Source organism: Dipodomys merriami, unplaced genomic scaffold (genome assembly GCF_024711535.1).
Source record: "Dipodomys merriami isolate MVZ:Mamm:240054 unplaced genomic scaffold, mDipMer1.0.p SCAF_22, whole genome shotgun sequence".
NCBI lineage: Eukaryota > Metazoa > Chordata > Mammalia > Rodentia > Heteromyidae > Dipodomys > Dipodomys merriami.
The window spans coordinates 8,281,634-8,302,120 of record NW_027203604.1 but is presented as its reverse complement, the minus strand read 5'-3'; the positions used below and the strand labels follow the sequence as shown (position 1 = coordinate 8,302,120).

General features: G+C 39.3%; 1 protein-coding gene across 5 annotated transcripts in view; it reads left to right on the top strand.

The window, feature by feature from the left end:
* Cd274 (CD274 molecule) overlaps positions 1-19,738 on the top strand; it is a 30,929-nt gene extending 11,191 nt beyond the window's left edge. For all 5 annotated transcript variants that reach the window (XM_070033253.1, XM_070033254.1, XM_070033256.1 and 2 more), the window contains 4 exons: positions 2,208-2,549; positions 11,228-11,512; positions 13,940-14,050; positions 16,953-19,738. In XM_070033253.1, the coding sequence (XP_069889354.1) occupies positions 2,208-2,549; positions 11,228-11,512; positions 13,940-14,050; positions 16,953-16,975 (761 nt within the window). In that variant the 3' untranslated portion in view covers positions 16,976-19,738. The remainder of the gene's footprint in view (positions 1-2,207; positions 2,550-11,227; positions 11,513-13,939; positions 14,051-16,952) is intronic.
* The last annotated feature ends 749 nt before the right edge of the window (positions 19,739-20,487 follow it).

Below are 20,487 nucleotides of genomic sequence, written 5' to 3'. Positions count from 1 at the left end.
AAGGCGAGCGCTCTACCACTTGAGCTACAGCGCCACTTCCGGTTTTCTGGTGGTTTATTGGAGATAGGAGTCTCACGGTCTCTCCTGCCCGGGCTGGCTTTGAACCGGGATCCTCAGATCTCAGCCTCCTGAGTAGCTAGGATTACAGGCGTGAGCCACCAGCGCCCAGCTCTGTATTTTAAATATTTTTAACCTTAAGTTAAAAACTAAAATAGTAATTTTAAGTGGATGTCATTTTCTTATAGGAAAATACTTTTTTTTTTTTTCTTTTCCAGTGTAGGGGTTGAGCTCAGGGCTTTGCACTCTATCACTTGACCCAGAGAACCTCTTCCAGCCAGAAGTTTATTGGAGATGAGAGTTTTACAAACTTTCCTGCCCCAGATGGCTTCAAACCGTGATCCTCAGATCTCAGCATCCTGAGTAGCTAGGATTACAGGTGCCATTGGCATCTGGCAATAAATTCTTTTTTTTCCCTTTATTTTATAAACAAGTCAGCTGTGTCTATATAAAGATAAAGAAAATATAGGCAATCCAAAATTAGCAGATTACCCATTTCCCAGTTATAATTACTGGAAATTTCTGTGGAAATAGCCTATAGTAATACTTCAGTTTGAGGCTGGGCGCTGGTGGCTCACGCCTGTAATCCTAGCTACTCAGGAGGCTGAGATCTGAGGATCGCGGTTCAAAGCCAGCCCTGGCAGGAGTGACCGTGAGACTCCTATCTCCAATAAACCACCAGAAAACCGGAAGTGGTGCTGTAGCTCAAGTGGTAGAGCGCTAGCCTTGAGCTGAAGAGCTGAAGGACAGGGCCCAGGCCCAGAGTTCAAGCCCCACGACCGACAAAAAAAAAAAAAAAAAAAAAAAAGTAATACTTCAGTTTATTATAAACAAGTCTGGGAACATTCTTGTTTATGACTTTTTTTTTTTGTCCTGCTTATGACTTTCTAATGAAATATCTTTCCTATAAAGTTTATTTTTTTGTGCCAGTCATAGGGCTTGAACTTGAGACTTGTGTGCTGGCCCTGAGATTTTTTGCTCAAAGGTTAATGTTCTAGCATTTGAACTATGGCTGTACTTCAGGCTTTTTGGTTCTTAATTGGAGATAAGAGTCTCATGCCTATAATCTTAGCTACTCAGGAGGCAGAGACCTGAGGATCATGGTTTGAAGCCAGCCTGGACAGAAAAGTCCATGGGACTCATCTCCATGAACTGCTCAGAAAAAGCTAGAAATGGCACTGTGGCTCAAGTGGTAGAGTGCTAGCCTTGAGAACAAAAAGGTTCAATGGCCAGGACCTGAGTTCAAGCCTCATGATGAGCAAAAAAAAAAAAAAAAAAAAAAAAAAAGTCTCAGACTTTTCTGCCCAGGCTGACCTTGAACTGCAATCCTCAGATCTCAGCCTCCTCAGTAGGTGGAGTTACAGGAATGAACCTCCAGTGTCTGACCTCAATGAAGCTATTCTAAAGAACAATTCTAACATACATGGAAATCGTCAAGGTGACCCAGCATTGTCAACATCCTGAGACTCTGCCTAAATTTCTAAATGTATTTCTTCTGGCCAGAGAACCAATGAAAATTTAAGACAATAAGAAGGAAGGCCATTAGATGCTACTATTCAGTCTATTAAAAGCATGTAGGTGTCCAATCAAGGGACATTCTGGAGGATACTAAGTCTTTCTAGTTATAATTACTCCATTATTATATATTTTTATAGTAATATATTTATGAGTTATGACAACTTGCTTAGTTAATGTTATTTTATTATTATAACATAGGAATAAGATATGGTGTTTGAATAGGTTTCAAGCCCATTGAATAAAATATGTTTTTTTTGTTGTTGTTGTTGGTTGTGGGGCTTGAACTCTGGGCCTGGGCACTGTCCCTGTACTCTTCAGCTCAAGGTAAGGACTCTACCACTTGAGCCACAATACCACTTCTGGTTTTCTGGTGGTTAGTTGGAGATGAGAGTCTCAGGGACTTTCCTGCCCAGGCTGGCTTTGAACCATGATCCTCAGATCTCAACCTCCTGAGTAGCTAAAATTACAGGCATGAACCACCGGTGCCCGACTAAAATATGTATTTTAAGGAAGCAAGTCCTTCAATAAAATGATCATGTAACTCACCAAGTGATATGATTTTAAGCTCTACACAGTTTGGAAATGTTCTGAGAAATTTACGTGTTCTGATGGTTGTTCATCTTCCTTTGCAGCATTTACTATCACAGTGTCCAAGGACCTATATGTTGTAGAATATGGCAGTAATGTGACGATGGAATGCAGATTCCCAGTAGAAAATCAATTAGACCTGATGTCATTGGTTGTTTACTGGGAAAAGGAAGAGAAGCAGATTATTCAGTTTGTAAATGGGGAAGAGGATCGGAAGGATCAACACAGTAGCTACAGGCAGAGGGCCTGGCTATTGAAGGACCAGCTCTTCAAAGGAAATGTTGCCCTCCACATCACAGATGTGAAGTTGCAGGATGCAGGTGTTTATTGCTGCATGATCAGCTATGGTGGTGTAGACTACAAGCGAATTACTTTGAAAGTCAATGGTAAGAATTATTATAGATAAACAATTCTTTTTTTTATTAAAAATATCCCAAAGTGTTGAGAGAGCTCTTTGTTCTTAGAAGTCTAGACTTTCCAACAGAATGACAGCAAGCTGTTCATTCATTCATCCATTTCATTCATTTATACACTCATATGAATGAATACACTTGAGCAAAGAAGGAACCTTTCTTGGACATCTTATCCTTGTCAACTACTGGAGATCCAGTAACCAAACAACACAGAGTCATGTACTATAGTAAGTTCAGCTTTCCAAAAAAAAATTCCTGATTTTACTCTTTTATTATGGTAAACATAATACTTATATTTTCAAATAATACATATACTATGGCAGAGATGAAAATGAATTGCAAAAGTGCCCCTCCTCCCTTCGCTACCAATAACCTTCTTCCCTTCACCACCATATTGGCATGCAGATTCTATAACCACTGTTTGTATGTTCCTCCAGGAACTTTTTTATCCATTTACTATTATTGTATCATTAGTCCTACCACATTTTCCTGCCTTTGAACCCCTTATATCAGACCCAAATAAATACATAAAACTAATAAAACTAATGCAATTGTTAAGTTTAAATTAAAATAAGGACTTGACGTCTATCTAAGACAGCATAAAATAGTCATATGGAGAAAACTAATATTGCACAGAAATAGAACAAATTATGCTTACCAGGCATACATTCATCTCAAGAATCTATACTGATGTTATGTTGAAGTGTAAAAGAGGAACTGTGAGTGTTAATTCCTGGGGTACTGACCCACAAATATGTCATCAGATCATTTGAGTTCAAACTTTGGGTTGGGATTAGGTAAGGGGAGAAAAATACCCACCACCACTGCTTTCACTGTTGAATTTCATAGAATTGAGATCTGCAAGGATTCCAGGCATGTGTAGTAATCCTAACTCCCACAAAGAACAGAAATCCCCACCAAGGGTCATATACTTCCCGCAGTGATACCTTTATCATTTGGAACTTTGTTGGATAGTTGAAATTTCTCTATATTGAGCTGAATCTGTCTTCTTTAGACATAGCTTTGAAATTATGTGCCTACTTCTTTTTTTTGTTGTTGTTGGTCGTGAGGTCTGAACTATGGGCCTAGGCACTGTCCCTCAGCTCTTCAGCTCAAGGCTAGCGCTCTACCACTTGAGCCACAGTGCCACTTCCAGCTTTTTCTGCTTATGTGGTGCTGAGGAATTGAACCTAGGGCCTCATGCATGCAAGGCAAGCACTCATTGTGCCTACTTCTTTTGTTACTAGTATTTTGACTGGGATTAAACAGTTAAATAATTAAACAGTTAAATAGAATTAAATAATTTTCCCTTAGTCTTTTCATTCCTGAACTGTCATCAATAATATAAGCATGAAAAATTTACATTTATCATAAAGGTCACCAATTACTAAGAACTTAAACATAAAAAATTAGGCACTGGTAGCTCATGCCTATAATTCTAGCTACTCAGAATGTTGAGATCTGAGGATGCAGGTTCCAAGCCAGCCCAGGCAATAATGTCTGTGAGACTCATCTCCAGTTAAGCACCAAAAAGTCCAGAAAAGAAGCTGTGGCTCAAGTGGTAGAATGCTAGTCTTGAGCATAAACCTTGAGGTCCTGAGTTCAAACCCCACCTCAGGACTGGCAGCACAAAAATAAAAAGAAAGCATAAAACTACATAAAGATTACTTACCTATTTTATGATATATTACTAAGTCATTGATGCTGGATCAAATAATGCTATTATTAAGAAGATAGCACTTGCTGCATGCTGGCTGCTCATGCCTGTAATAATCCTAGCTTCTCAAGAGGCTGAGATCTGAGGATCACAGTTCAAAGCCAGCTGGGGCAGCAAGTTTGTGAGACTCTTATCTCCAATTAACCATCAGAAAGCCGGAAGTGGCACTGTGGCTCAAGTGGTAGAGTGCTTGCCTTGAGCTGAAGAATTCAGGGACAGTGCCCAGGCCCAGAGTTCAAGCCCCATGACCAATTGAAAAAAAAGAAAAAAAGGAAAAGATGTCACTTATTGACACTTCCAACTTTTTTTTTTCAGTCAATCAATAGGTATCAGGTATCTATTATATTCTAAATTTTTTGAAGAAAGCATCACACTTTAAGCCCATGAATAGTCAGCATTTTTAGACTGACCTAGCAGAAAACAACACACACACACACACACACACACACACACACTAAAATATTATTTTGGCAGTTGGAAACAAGGAAGAATAGAGTTTAAATTTCTAACACAAGCATCTCTTCTAAGTCTATTAGGAATATGTAGGGAGTGGCCAGGGAGTAGTCTTTACAGTAAGGAAGATATTCCAAGTTATATATGTTCCATGTCTCTTTGACACAGTAGGAGATTTTCTGATATTGTTAGTTTTTCCAGTGAAGGATACTTTTTTTGTTGTTGTTTTTTTGTTCTGTCATGGGGTTTGAATTCAGGGCTTGGGCGCTGTCCCTGAGCTTTTGTGCTCAAGGCTAGCACTCTACCAATTTGAGCCATAATGCCACTTCCAGCTTTCTGGTAGTTAATTGGAGATAAGAGTCTCATGGAAGTTGTTCCTGCCTGGGCTGGCTTTGAATTGGGGTCCTCAGATCTCAGCCTCCTGAATAGCTAGGATTACAGGTGTGAGCATCCAACATCCAGCCAGTGAAGGATTCTTGATGGAACAAAGCAAATAAACAAACAAAATGGAGGATTTGATTTGTTTGACCATTCCATTTTATGTAAGAAATGACTAAATCGTATTCTTGTCATTTACATGTGGTTTGGGGGACATAAGTTGAGTTAGACCAAGAGTCTGAAACTTTGATCTCCTGAACAAATGTAGCCATGAAGCTTGTATACACAGAGACAGTGCTACTTATGGAAGTGTAGTGGCTGGAATGTAGAAGTTTTACATCCAAGGAAGTGAACTCCTGAGTCACCTCCTTATGCAAATGATTTCATAGTAACTGCTGGACTTCTCTTCCCATCACTGCAAATGTGTGGTAACTCAGCTTCCCCCTGGGGAGTTTACTCATCATGGGGTTTTAAAGGTGAGGAATTTTAAAACTGAAATTTGAAAAGGTGTACTTTGGGGTTAACTCAATTGTCACTATTACTTTGGGTGTTATTACATCTTTCCTGAGTATCTAGGATTATAGGTGTGAGCCACCAACACCCAGCTAGGTATTGAACTTTCAATTGAAAATGTTTTTCTTTAATCACTGAACTTAATATAGTTTTGGGAATTTTCATTCAGGGAAAATGAGATGGCCATTTAATACTTTCAGAAGCTTTAATGAGATCGAACAACTGAAAGAACAAAGTATTGCGTAGTTATCCTTATAAAGCTATTTTAGCCGGGTGCTGGTAGGTTGCCTGTAATCCTAGCTACTCAGAAGCCTGAGATCTGAGGATCACAGTTCAAAGCCAGCCCGGGCAGGAAATTCCGTGAGACTCTTTTCTCCAATAAACCACTAGAAAACCAGAAGTGGTGCTGTAGCTCAAGCGGCAGTGTGCTTGCCGTGAGCTGAAGAGCTGAGGGACAGCACCCAAGCCCAGAGTTCAAGCCCCATGATTGACAAAAAAAAAAAAAAAGCTATTTTAATATTATGGATCAGAGACTAACTGTTATTCTCCACCAATTACATTCCTCCCCTAAGAAACTCCAGCTCTATTTAAGTATTCTCTATAGCATCTATCTTTATGTAATATGTCATGTGACGTATTTTGATTACTGTCCCTTTGTTCCTCCTAGAACATAAACTCTACAAAGGCAGGGATTTTTGTCTGTTTTAGTATCATTGTATCCCTAGGACTTGACATATATAGTAGAGTAATAGTGTGACATGAACACATAAAAAGTATTTGTTGAATGAGTGAATGATTTCCTCAAGTAAAACTGGCCTAACATTCTTGAAACATGAACATAAAAAGTTGAAAATTTATTTCTAAGGCTGTTCAGGAACTGTCAGTACTTCCTTAGGAAGAGGAGGAGCAATTCTATTATTACTGCTGCTCCTACTACTGCTAGCAAGAAGATATTGACGCTAATGTAGCACTTGGTATGTGTTAGGCCTGTATTAAGCTTTTTGCTCATATTATGTTTGTTTACTCTTCAACTTGACTAGGTCCTTCATTACATCTAAGATGAGTATTTTTTTTGCATTTTACTACACTTAAAATATTAATGTGTCTTTCAATATAAGGCATCTTAAAGTCAATGTAACATTGCATTATCCTTCCAATTTTAATAATGAGGAAATGATGTTAAGCAGTTTACCTAAAGTCCACCCAGTTTGTAAGTGGCAAAGTGAGTTTCGAAACTCAGGCAGTCTGGCTTTGAAGTGTTTGCCATCAAGAACTGTATTTTTCTGCTTATCTTTGCACTTCTGGAGTCTGTAGCAAGTTGTACAATGGTTTAAAAAGTAGTAAGTGGGGCTGGGAAGGTGGCTCAGTGGTAAAGCGCTTGCCTTGCATGCATGAGGTCCTAGGTTCAATTCCTCAGCACCACATAAGCAAAAAGAAAAAAGCCGGAAGTGGCGCTGTGGCTCAAGAAGTAGAGCACTAGCCTTGAGCTGAAGAGCTGAGGGACAGCGCCCAGGCCCAGAGTTCAGGCCCCACGTCTGGACCCCCCCCCCAAAAAAAGTAGTAAGCATTTATTGGTGTTGAACCAATGTAGGTGGTCAACAAACATTGCCCATCTGCTAAACCAGGGATTTGCAAAAAGTTTTGGTTACCTACCCCATCTAAAACCATTTTAAGGTAGTGTGTATATAACTGTAACTATATAACTATAGGATATAAATATACTTCATATAATATACAAATTGTGTTAAGAGAAATTGCCATTCTGTAAGACAAAAGAATATAATTATCACCAGTTTCATATGGATTGTATGAAATTTAATACATAAATCATAAGTGTTTTTTTTTTTTTCCTATCATGGGGCTTCAACTCAGGGCCTGAGCACTGTCCTTGAACTGTTTTTTTTTTTTTTGCTCAAAGCTAGCACTTTACTATATATATATATTTTTTTGGACAGTCCTGGGGTTTGAACTCAGGGCTTAGGCACTGTTCCCGAGCTTCTTTTGCTCAAGGTTAGCACTCTACCACTTAAGCCACAGCACTACTTCTGGCTTTTTCTGTGTATGTGGTACTGAGGAATCAAATCCACTAAGCCACATTACCAGCCACACTCTATGACTTTAAGCCACAGCACCATTTCTGGTTTTCTGGTGGTTAATTGGAAATAGCCTCAAATCTCAGCCTCCTGAGTAAGCTAGGATTACAGGTGTGAACCACAAGTGCCTGGCATCACAAATGCATTTTAAATGTATAAAAAACAGACATTTTGGAGGGGGAAAATTTAACTATACATTAAAAAAATTTTTTTTTGTTCCAGTCCTGATGACCTTTGTATTGTCCCTGAGCTTTTTTGCTCAAGGCCAGAACTCTACTCCTTTAGCCTCAGTTCCACTTCTGGCTTTTTAGTAGTTAGTTGTAGATAAGAATTTCATGGGCTTTCCTGTCTGGGCTGGCTTCTAACTGTGATCCTCAGATCTCAGTCTCCTGAGTATTTAGGATTACAAATATGAGCCATTGGCACTGGACTATCAAGCAATACTTTAATGTCTTGCTAATTGTAATGCTTAATTATCATTAAATAATGTTTCTTATCATTAAAAAATGTTTCTTAGAGTAAAATTAACTATTAACACATGTATGTGGTCTCTGTAGTACTGAAATTTTAGGCAACACTTTTTCAGGCTCAATTAGTTACTTACTGTTTTAACTTCGTAATATGGGTGACAAAATGCTACTTCTGATATTTTCTTTTGGTTTCTGTTTTATATATTAGTATTGTCTTCAAATTCTGTTTCTTTGTGGGAAGCTTTAAAAAAATTTTTATGGGCTGGGAAGTTGTCTCAGTGATAGAATACTTGCCTCGCATGCATGAGGCCCTGGGTTCGATTCCTCAGCACCACATAAGCAGAAAAAAGCCAGAAGTGGTACTGTGGCTCAAGTGGTAGGAAACTAGCCTTTAGCTGAAGAGCTGAGGGACAATGCCCAGGCCCAGAGTTCAGCCCCCATGACCAACCAAAATATATTTTTTTAATTGTAAGGATGATGTGTAGAGGGGTTAGTTACATAAGTTAGGTAATGAGTGCATTTCTTTTTAAAGAGTGTTACCCCCCTCCCTTGTTTTCTTCCAGTTTTTTTTTTTTTTCCCCTCCTGACCCTTCTCTCCTCCTCCCAACTTTTTTTTTTTTTTTTTTTCTGATCCAGGTACTTCAGTTCAGGGCTTGAGTGCTGTCCCTGAGCTTTTTTACTTAAGGCTAGTGCTTTACCACTTGAGTCACAGCTCCATTTTTTTGTGTGTTTTGCGGTTAATTGGAAGTAAGAGTCTCATGGACTTTCCTGCTTGGTCTAGCTTTGAACTGTGATCCTCAAATCTCTGCTTTCTGAGTAGCTAGGATTATAGGCCTGAGCCACTGGTGCCTGGCTTGTGGGAAGCTTTTTTTTTTTTTTTTAATTGTGAAAATACTGTATAGAGGGGTTACAATTACATGGGCAAGATAATGAGTACATTTCTTTCTTTCTTTCTTTCTTTTTTTTTTGGTTCTGGTCGTGGGGCCTGAACTCTGGGCCTGGGTGCTGTCCCTCAGCTCTTCAGCTCAAGGCTAACGCTCTACCACTGGAGCCACAGCACCACTTCTGGCTTTTTTTTCTTTTTTTGCTTATGTGGTGCTGAGGAATCAAACCCAGGGCATCATGCATGCAAGGCAAGCGCTCTATCACTGAGCCACCTTCCCAGCCCCTGGGAAGCTTTTTAATTAGCTCATTTTATAAGATTAGTTTAGCTACAAGAGAATCTGAAAATCTATAATAACTCAATGTGAGTCAACTCCTCCCTTAAATAACATAAAATTCCCTTCTTCCCAGAAGATCCCTATGTGGCAGACAAGGTGAGACCTAGTGTCAATCAGCAAAGCTTAGGAAACTTAAATTATTCAATTGGTGATAAAACTACATGTAAGTAGAAGTTCTAACATTTTCATCATATATCTTCATTATGTGCCCTGCTTTAGAGACTGATGTAGTATATAATAATTCTTGTAGAATGGATTGCAGTTGTACTCCATTTATATGTGTTCCTCTGTATGAAACAACATCATCTTTCATTCTTCTTCCCTTAAGAAATGATCATAGGGCTGGGAATGTGGCTTAGTGGTAAAGTGCTTGCCTAGCATGCATGAAGCCCTGGTTTAAATTCCTTAGTACCACATACACAGAAAAAGCCAGAAGTGGCGATGTGGCTCAAGTGGTAGAGTGCTAGCCTTGAGCACAGAGAGGCTCAGTATTACAAGTAAAAGAACTGTTGTGCCAATAGAATAAAAACACAATAATGTCATTGCAATGAGCAAACAAGAATTAACATCCTATGCTATAGCTATATACTATACAGTTTACTAGAATAGTCAGTGAACTTGGTATTTTAATACTAAAACTTCTTGAAATAATTATCTAAAATGGAATCACACTTTCTGTATTACTTATAATAGTTAAATGACATTAATATAGAGAGCACAAGCATTTATAAAATAAATATTATAATGGATCAGAAATAGCATATGAGGGAAAGAATGGCGAGATGGCAGAAATTATGGGATTTAGCTGTTAGTAGCATCCTGGTGTTTGTGCTGATGAGAACTATCTTGTGGTAATACAAGAGGTAAATAATGACATAAAATGAGTAAGGGGCATACAGCTGCCATACAAGTTTTGTAACTTTTTGTAACTCCAAAATCGCGGTCAAATTTGAAGATGTATTTAAACTTCAGAAAACATCATTCAGAACATGCACTGGTTTTTTACAAATGAAAAAGAATAGATTTTCATATCTAACTTATGATTGACCTAAAGTTGCAAAAGCAAATGACACATCAAATTCAACTTATTCAATAAAGTCAAAATGGTACTTGACAGCTGGAAGGGTTTATAAAGACAGCTTTCCAACAATGAGAGGAAAATAATCAGGAATGAATTTTTAAAATGAGACTGTAAAGCTGGGCGCTACTCAGGAGGCTGAGATCTGAGAATTGCGGTTCAAAGACAGCCCGGGCAGGAAAGACCGTGAGACTCCTATCTCCAATAAACCACTAGAAAACCAGAAGTGGCGCTGTAGCTCAAGTGGTAGAGCGCTTGCCTTGAGCTGAAGAGCTGAGGGACAGCGCCCAAGCCCAGAGTTCAAGCCCCAAGACCCACAAAAAAAAAAAAAAAAAAAGAGACTGTAAAATCTCTATCACTTTATAGCAAAGTATAGGAAGACTTGAGTAAATAGACATATTTTATATTTGTATTGAAAACCCACTGGTTTGGAACAAAAGATGACAGTTTACTTTAAATCTATACATTTTGTTTAAACCAGTAAACATGCCACTGTAATGTTTATAGCAAGACAATTGTTCCTCTGTGCCCAAACTTGGCCCAAGTTGGAAAGAAATTGTTGTGACAGACTAACAGGCACTAGTCCACTACTGAGGCAGCTGAACATTAAGGTTATTTCTCTGAGAACCAGCCTGCAGTGAGAAGCTTTCTAACGCAGAGCAACACTAAGCCAAGTTAGGAAGAGTAATCATGGGAGAAATCTCTGACTTCTCTTTGCTTATGACCTAGCCCCATACAACAAAATCAACCAGAGAATTTCCATGGATCCAGTCACCTCTAAACATGAACTAACATGTCAGGCTGAGGGATACCCCGAGGCTGAAGTCATCTGGACAAGCAGTGACCACCGAATCCTGATTGGTGAGACCAATATCACCCATTCCCAGAGGGAGGAGAAGTTTTTTAATGTGACCAGCACGCTGAGAATCAACACTACAGCCAATGAGATTTTCTACTGTACTTTTCGGAGATTAGGTTCCTGGAAAAACAATACAGCTGAATTGATCATCCCAGGTAACAGTCTGAATATGTCAAAATGTCTCGAACTCATGATGGCTGCTCATCCTAGTCATTAGATGAGGGTTGGATAAGTGAATGACTGGATAACACTCTTATTTATTAAATACCTGCTATTTCTTCTCACACCCCCAAGTCATAGTGCTGCATAATAAATATTCAGCAGATAGTTTTTGAATATTCTCTACTTGCCAAGCAGCATATTAGGCATTGGCAATTCATGAACAAATAGGACAGTTCCCACTCCAGAAACAGGTAAGTGAACGTTTGCATGTGGGAAATGCTCCTATAATTGAAGAAGCTGGAGAGATTTAAGACTCCTGCCATGTTTCAAGAACCCAAACACCTAGCACATGAGTTGCTTCTTTCTTTCTAGAGTTTCTTAGCAGAATATAGTTTTCTATATTATTCCAAACAGAAGAGATACTTTTCCCCCATATGCCTTCTATAATATTTCAGTTCAAAGCAGTCTGCTTTGAACTACAAACCTGGGTGTCCTTGGGTTTTTTAGCTGACAGTTGGCACTCTACCGTTTGAGCCACACCTTTATTTCTGGTTATTTGGACATAAGAGTAGGCTGGATTTGTCTGCTTGGGTTGATGGTGAACCATGATCCTCAGACTTCAGCCTTCTGAGTAGCTAGAACTACAAGAGTGAGCTGCTGGTATCAGGCAGGGGGATTGTTTAATGTAAACCCAAAGGTGTTCTGAAAGCCGGGAGCCAGTGGCTCATGTCTACCTACTCAGGTGGCTGAGATCTGAGGATAATGGTTCAAAGCCAGCCCAGGTAGGAAAGTCTGTGAGACTTTTATCTTGAGAAAACTCAAAGTGGTACTGTGGCTCAAATGATGGAGCACTAGCTTTGAGCAAAAGAAACTCAGGGATAGTACCCAGGCCCCGAGTTCAAGCCCCACTACCACCACCACCACCAACACCAACACCACCAACAACAAAAGGTTCTAAGGTCACTTCTCACTCCCTTCCCCTAATAGATGTTGACAGTCAAACTCCAGAATCAAACTGACAGAGAAAACGAATGAAAATTTGGGTTAAAAAATTGACCAATTTTCTTTATATATTGTATTGTGACCAAATAGGAAACAATGTTTACAAAATAAAGAAGAGGCTCTTATGTCAAGAGATGGCATCTTTGTGTCATGGTACCCCTTTTCCTCCTGTGTAGAACCACAGACAGAGTCTGGGAGAAAAATAAGCAGCCTTGGTTCCTATGAGGACCAAAATGTGAGGAATAGAAGTTCCTTAACAGGTTGATTTTCCCTGTTCCTCTGTGGGCTACCCTTGCTACGTGGGCTTAGTCCTATCTTTAAGAATGCAAGAGGAAGTGACATCATCAAGACTGCCATTTAGTATTGAACAGTCAAGTACTTTAGTACTATGCTAAGCACCCTAGAGCCTCACAGAAATTTCTTAGTATTTCCATTTTGTAGCCTGCTTAGAAATCTTAGAGATAAGCTGGGCACTGGTGGCTCACACCTATACTCCTAGCTACTCAGGAGGCTGAGATCTGACGATCAAGGTTCAAAGCCAGCTTGAGAAGGAAACTCCGTGAGACTCTTATCTCCAATAAACCACCAGAAAACCAGAAATGGTGCTGTGGCTTAAGTGGTAGAGCACTCACCTTGAGCTGAAGAGCTCAGGGACAGTGCTCAGGCCCTGAGTTCAAGCCCCATGACTGACACACACAAACACACACACACACACACACACACACACACACACACACACACACACACACACAGAGAAAAATCATAGAAGTCTCAAAACTGGGTAAGAACAGCAGAATTCAGTCCCACTTTCACCTGTCCAAAGCCTAGGATTTCTCCACTTCTCCAGGGCTCTCACTTTCTTATCAAAATTATCCCTTCACTGGTCATTAACTTTATGTATTTAAGAAAATTAATCTAAGGCCAAATTAAGCTTCTAGCATAATTATTCTCTTGACCAGTTCCCAACAAAACATTAGTTGGGTGTGGTGGCTCAAACTTAGAATTCTAGCTACTTGAGTGGTGGAGACTCGGAGATCATAGTTCAAGTCCATACCCAAGGCACCCCCAAAAGGTTTGAGAGACTCCATCTCAATGGATTCTCAATGGATGTTTGGGTGTGGTGGTTCATGCCTATCATCCCAGCAATGAGGGAAGGGATGAAAGGATCATAGTCCCAGAGGAATAAAAACGAGATCCTATCTCAAAAATACCACGCAAAAAGGCCTATCAGAGTGGCTTAAGTGCTAGAGAACCTACCTAGCAAGGAAGAGGCCCTGCAAATATAAAGGACTGCAAATCTCTCTCTCTCTCTCTCTCTCTACATATATATATATATATATACACACATACACACATATATGTAGATATTACAGGTGCATTTTTATATATACACAAAGTCAATTCTTTTTATTTTTCAGAACCACCTGTGGGCCTTTCTGAAGACAAGAGGACTCACTTGGTGATGCTGGGATCCTTCTTGCTATTCCTTTTTGTCACACTAGCAGTCTTCATCTGCTTAAGAAAAGATGGTATGTCCTTCATTGCAATGGTTTTCACTGGGGATCTAGGGTGGTGTTTGAAGATGTTATTGTTGCCACAGTGGCACTTAGTAGGCAGAGTTAGAGAGGCTAAATATCTTATCATGTGCAGGCCAGTCCCACATAATGTCCTGTCCTACTCAAAATGCAATTTGGCAACACTGATGTAGTAATATGCTACCTTCCTCTTAGCTTTCCCTTTCAATTATGCAAAGTAGGTTTTAGCTATTGCTGGGGTGCACCTGTGTGCCACATCTTTTATCAGGCCTGCTCATTTTGATATTCTGGAGCATTGTCTATGTTGGAGGGTGGTACTGAATCCTCCGGTAGCATTTTTGAGGGACGAGATGGGATAATGGCTTTAAGGAAACTGACTTATTTTTGCAAGGTGATACAGTGACATTTCACTGTTCAATAGAAATCACAATGGAGCAGAATGGGATTGCTGTGTGGAGATCTGGTATACAGCAGTGTTGGGTGGGAAGATGGATATCTGTGGAAGTGGAAGAAAACTCAGTGGAAGAAACTACTGTTTATTCCTACCATGCAAAGAAGCAGAGCCTTAGAAGAGAAAGCACTAAAAACACCTTATGGTGTCAGTTGGATTTGAGTATTACATTAGTTGCAACATTACATTGAGCTGATTTCTGGGTATCATATATAATAAAAATAATTCCTTCTATAGTGCTGTGGTATTTTTACCATAGGACTATTTTGCAAGATATCTGAAGGAAGTGTTACATCATTAAAAGTAATTTGCATGTGTTTATTTCTCTACTTACTCTTGGGAGTGACTAATTTCCAAAGAAATGAATATATTTAAATAATTTCCTTCCATTTTAAGAAGATTCAAAGTGAACATTTCCCCCAGATTGAGACACATAACAAGAAATCCAATCATCTTTGAATAGTGATGTGAATAGTTTGATATGAAATAGGGAAGTAGAATATGGAAGGGAATTCCAGTAGTTGTTGAGAAATTCCCCATAAGCTCTTAGAAAGGATGGGTGGATCTGGTTTTACCTGGGTAGGAGAGGGGTTTAAAACTAACCAGTTTCCAAAGATAAGGGCTCTTGTCAGACCTAAGGTAGTTGACAATTATATGAGTATTAAGATTTGCATGAAGATGTGATTATTGCTACTTTTTTCTGGCCTTCATTAGGAGTTTATTTTGCCATCTGTAAGAATGGTGGCAGCAAGTATGTTTTCACAATAAATATCCCATTTAATTTGCAGGATAAGATATAAGATATTATTTTCTCTACTTGGGAACTGTAGAAACTGAAAACCACAGAAGGGTTCCATGGCTTGTTTCAAGTTACCTGGTTGATGGTAGAGCTAGGATTGCAATCCATGTCTTCTTGTTTGTAATCCTTTGCGCAGTTGAAAATTCCTGTTTTTTTTCCATGTTGAAGTAGGACAGGTTTTCCCAGTGTGCACAGTTATTTGCTTCCTGAGTTAGGAAACGGGGTAAACCCAACAACACAGGCTCCTGGAAACATTAGTTTTTCTTTTTTTGTTCTTGTTTCTTTGGGAAAAAGAAAAGATTCACTGGCTTTATGAATGGCCAGAAAACCAAGAGATAATAGGGTTCCTCATAATTTGGTCCATCCCCGGGAAAGATGGAAAAGTATATGCTCATAAAGAAAAATCTACAAGTAAAAGTATGTGCCTTAAACTTATGTGTTAATTAACCTAAAGGGTTGGGGCCCTGAAATAAGGAGTCACAATTAGTGCGGTGAGTTAGAATTAAGAGTGTTTCATAGGAGGTTTGTCAAGTGGGATGTAGATGTGTGCTCTATAAAAATAGAACTGATTTCTTTTCCTCTTAGAATGGCAGATGTGGAAAAATGTGGCATCTGAGATACAAATTCAAAGCAAGAAAGTGTCGAGAATATCAGAAAATATGAGAAGTTGAAGGAAAAGGAAAGAAAAAAAAAAAAAACTAAAGCAATAGCAGGGGGAAATCTATCCACCATGATCTCATTTCCTTTAAGAAATGTCTGTTATACAGACTGCCGGCCCTACTCTGCTTTGCCAATCTAACCTGAGTACTCCCCCACATTTGAAGAGATTTAGGAATGGTCCTCCAGTGAAAAGTGATCAGCTTTGTGGAGAGAGAAAGGAGAAAGATGGGCAGTTTCTCTTTGCTAACCTGTTACGTCTGTATCCCAATGTTTTCCTGCTATTGGGGACTCAGTCAATTTACAGATGAACCATTAACTACTAATTCATTAATCCTACAATGGTGTATGTCAACCACTGTTAACTGTCTCAAGGGTTGGATGAAGTATCTCAGTTCATCCCCTGCCCCCAAAATGAGATAAATACTAGAATCATTCCCGTTATATAGAGAAAAACAAAGGACAAAGACGATAATGTAAAGTACCAAGAACACACAGCTAATGACAAAAATCAAATTCTCTGGTCCATTAGCCTAACAGGAGATCTTCACTCTAACTCAATTTGCATCATTTCATTTGGCTACAAATGTCTACACTTATTAAAGGGTGGAAAAACCTCTCCCAAGTTATATTAAACTAAACAATGAGCTCTGATTTAAATTAGTGTAATGAATTTGAACAAGCTCAGTCAGGTTTAATTATGTGTGCCAATTATGTTATAAATCTAGTTAGTAAGTATTTGGATCTTCCTACAAAACCAACCTTCCCAGTCAGCTCAGGACTGAGGAGTTTATCAAGATATCAGACTTTCAGCTTTAAAATCTTGGATAAACCAGCATGGTTAGTTATCTTTTATCATGTAAGGGTAACAGGGCATAAATATGTTTTACCTCATTCTCTTACTGTTGTATGGTATGACAGACTGAGTTTGTTTTACCTTTTCCCCCCATATTTCCTAATAAAATTAATATACTGTCATCATTCTCCAGACACACAGTTTGAGGAGACATAATCATCATTGAACTTCTGATCTTCAAGGAGGGATTCTTAGCTTAGAGTTTGGAAGTTCACAAATGAGAGGGCCTTGTGGGATCCAGATGATGTTGGACTTAAAGGCCAAAGCTCTGAATGTGGAACCAGGGGAAAACAGAGAGAATGAAGAAAGATGGAACCTGGGAGGAAACCCTGAGACTTCAAAGCAACGGAGAGCCTCATTGGTGCCTTGCAAAGGGAAAGCCAACACTCCTGAGTGAGGAGCCTCCATGCATGTGGCCCATCACTTGTTTAGGAGAGTGGGCTGAGAATCCCTGATTTAATGGTCAGTTCTTGCAGAAATGCCCTTTGCCTCTACTCAGTGCCCTAATCCATCTTGTAGGGACTGGAAGTTCAAGGATTAGAAGACTATTTGAGTTGTTTCGATTTTTTTGGTGTGTGTGGGGGGGTCTTCTCATCATGGGAATGTGGTTGTTAATGATTTATTTTGAGGCTACTTTGTAGTAAATGTGAAAATGTTGCCATCAAATTTGTCAGGTGCTTGGTACCATGAGGAACTGTTATTACAAAGAGGAAGGATAAAGAGCAACCCCTAGGTATGTGCGATCTTACGTTATTTAACCCCTGATGTTTAGGTTAACATGAATCATCTTATTCTCACACCTCAAGTCTCTATCACAGTGTCTGCCCTATTTAAATATCAGCTTCACAACTACGTGGGACCATAGCTGTACAATCTCATTTCATCCTGATTAATACTCCCACTATGGCAACAGCTATCACTATATTTATCTCTCTTTTTTTTTTTTGTCAGTCATGGGGCTTGAACTCTGGGCCTGGGCGCTGTCCCTCAGCTCTTCAGCTCAAGGCAAGTGTTCTACCGCTTGAACCACAGCACCACTTCCAGTTTTCTAGTGGTTTATAGGGGATAAGAGTCTCACAGAGTTTCCTGCCTGGGCTGGCTTTGAACCGAGATCCTTAGATCTCAGCCTCCTGAGTAGCCAGGATTACAGGCGTGAGCCTCTGCTGCCCGGTTCCACTATGTTTATCTTGTAACTAAGGATGCAGAATGATTAAGACACTTGCCCACAGAAGTAAATAGCAGCCCTCAGATTTCCATAATGTACATACTGTCTTTTCTGAATACAATTTACAGCTGGGCTTTGAGAAATATATTCATCCAAAACCTATTTATTAAGAATTTTGGCATATTAAATTATGCCTTGCCATGTGCCAGGCATTGAGTATATAGATGTGAGGTAGACCAAGTATCTGTTAGATGTATTCAAACCTGTTAATTATCAAAAGAATTTTAGTTTATGAGAAGTCAATACTTAAAAGTCTGTGGAAAACAATGCTTGGGCTCCTTTGCTAGCATTATATTTACCCCTGATTTATTTGTTTTTGTTGCACAATCTATATTTTGTATATAGTGTCTAGTATTCCTTAGTAGCTCTTTTTTATTTAACTGCTGTTAAAATTTGAATCCATACTCTTCTGTGGTTCAATATTCAAATGCTCCAATAACAGATCATAAAAAGTTTTCATTCCACCCTCTTAGCATCCACTTTTCCTCTCCAAAAACAGTCTTTAAAAACATGTATTATTCTGAAGATAGGTATCTTAAAAGTACATTAACGTTTTTTCATAACTGGCAGCACTTTATGCATTGACTATGCACTTTGCTAACTGTTATTTAATATTAGTTCTTCTATAGAAGCCAGAACAGATTTGAAATTCCAAACAGTCAAGAATTGTGTCTCAGTGCTGGCTGTCTATCATATAAACCTTTAGACAACCAGCATTTTTAAGTACTTGCTTTCTGAGTTTGAATCTGTCTAATTTTGTGTTTGCTTAAAGGGAGAGTCACGGCTCCCCAGGGTATACTGATTCAATTCAGTAAGGATAGACAGCCTTATTATCTGCTTCCAGACAGAAGTATATCTGGAATCTCTTCTCTACCTCTTTTCTTGTAAGTTTAGCCTTTAATGCTACACTTGCATATTTACATATTTTCCCCCCTGAAAACTCCAGGAGTGGAATATGACTTGGCTGCTGGCTGCCCTAAACCCTCATCTGTGCCAGGACAGGCCCAGTAGCTCAAAGTTTGAATGTCACTGGTTTGAATGACACAGGCCCCCTAAGATACTGTTTTTGAAAGGCTTTAAGATTCATGCCCTTGGGCTGGGAAGTTGGCTCAGTGGTAGAGTGCTTGCCTCTCATGCATGAGTCCCTAGGTTCGATTCCTCAGCACCACATAAGCAAAACAAACAAACAAAAACAAGCCGGAAGTGGCGCTGTGGCTCAAGAGGTTAGAGAGCTTGCCTTGAGCTGAAGAGCTGACCCCACAACTGTCAAAAAAATAAATAAACTTCTTTAAAAAAAGAAAAAAAAAAAGATTCATGCCCTCTTGGGAGGTCCCAAAGTTTTCTTTCCCTATGTGGTGATTTACTAACATTTTCTTTGTTTTGCCAATTATCAAGCCTAAAGAAACAGAATCCCCAACAAGACTCCTTCTGTTCTATTTTTACATGTGTGTATTTGTAGAATGATTTGTGGGGCAATGGTTTGTTTGTGTGACGTACAAGTAAAAGTTGTAACTGCGCAAGACATATGTTCACTCATATTCCAAAATCTTAACACCTTGTGGTGTTGGATTTGTAATGCACTTTATTCTTCTCTGTTGTATTTCATTGTAAATGACATAGGGGAGATGATATTTAACTCTACAGCTGACTATTAGTACCTTCAACAATTTAATAAAATATTCTTATTTATTTTATCCTTGATGGATCAGCCTGTCTGTTTTTATTATTTTCTGTGTGTTTTGTAAAGCCATTCTCACTTTAACCTTAGAAAGTCACTTTGAAGATCTGGATCCCTCCTCTCAATTCTTTTCATAGTTGCTATGTTAACATAGTATGCTCTTGGATCCTATGTGTTGAAAACAACCAAAATAATTATTTATACTTATTTATATTTACTTGTTTCTGGTAGTATTGGGTTTGAACTCAGGGCTTTATGCTTGCAAGGCAGGTACTCTACCTCTTCCTCTAGTCCTTTGTCTTTTCTCTCTCTCTCTCTCTTTCTCTTTCCCTCTCTTTCCTTCTCCTTCCTTCTTTCCTTCCTCCCTTCCTTCCTCCCTTCTTTTTCCTCCCTCCCTCCCCCTCTCTCTCTTTCTCTCTCTCTCTCTCTCTTCTCTTTGCCAGTGCTGGGGATTGAACTCAGGCCCTGGGCACTGTCCCAGAGCTTTTTGCTCAAGGGTAGCACTCTACCATTTGAGTCACAGCTGAGGAATCAAACCCAGGGCTTCATGCATGTTAGACAAGCACTCTACCACATTCCCAGCCCCCAGACCTTTTTCTTTTCTTTTTCTTTTTGTTGTTTTTTTTTTTTGGTCCATCCTGGGGCTTGAACTCTGGGCTTGGGCGCTGTTCCTGTGCTCTTCAGCTCAAGGCGAGAGCTCTACCGCTTGAGCCACAGCACCACTTCTGGTTTTCTAGTGGTTTATTGGAGATAAGAGTCTCACAG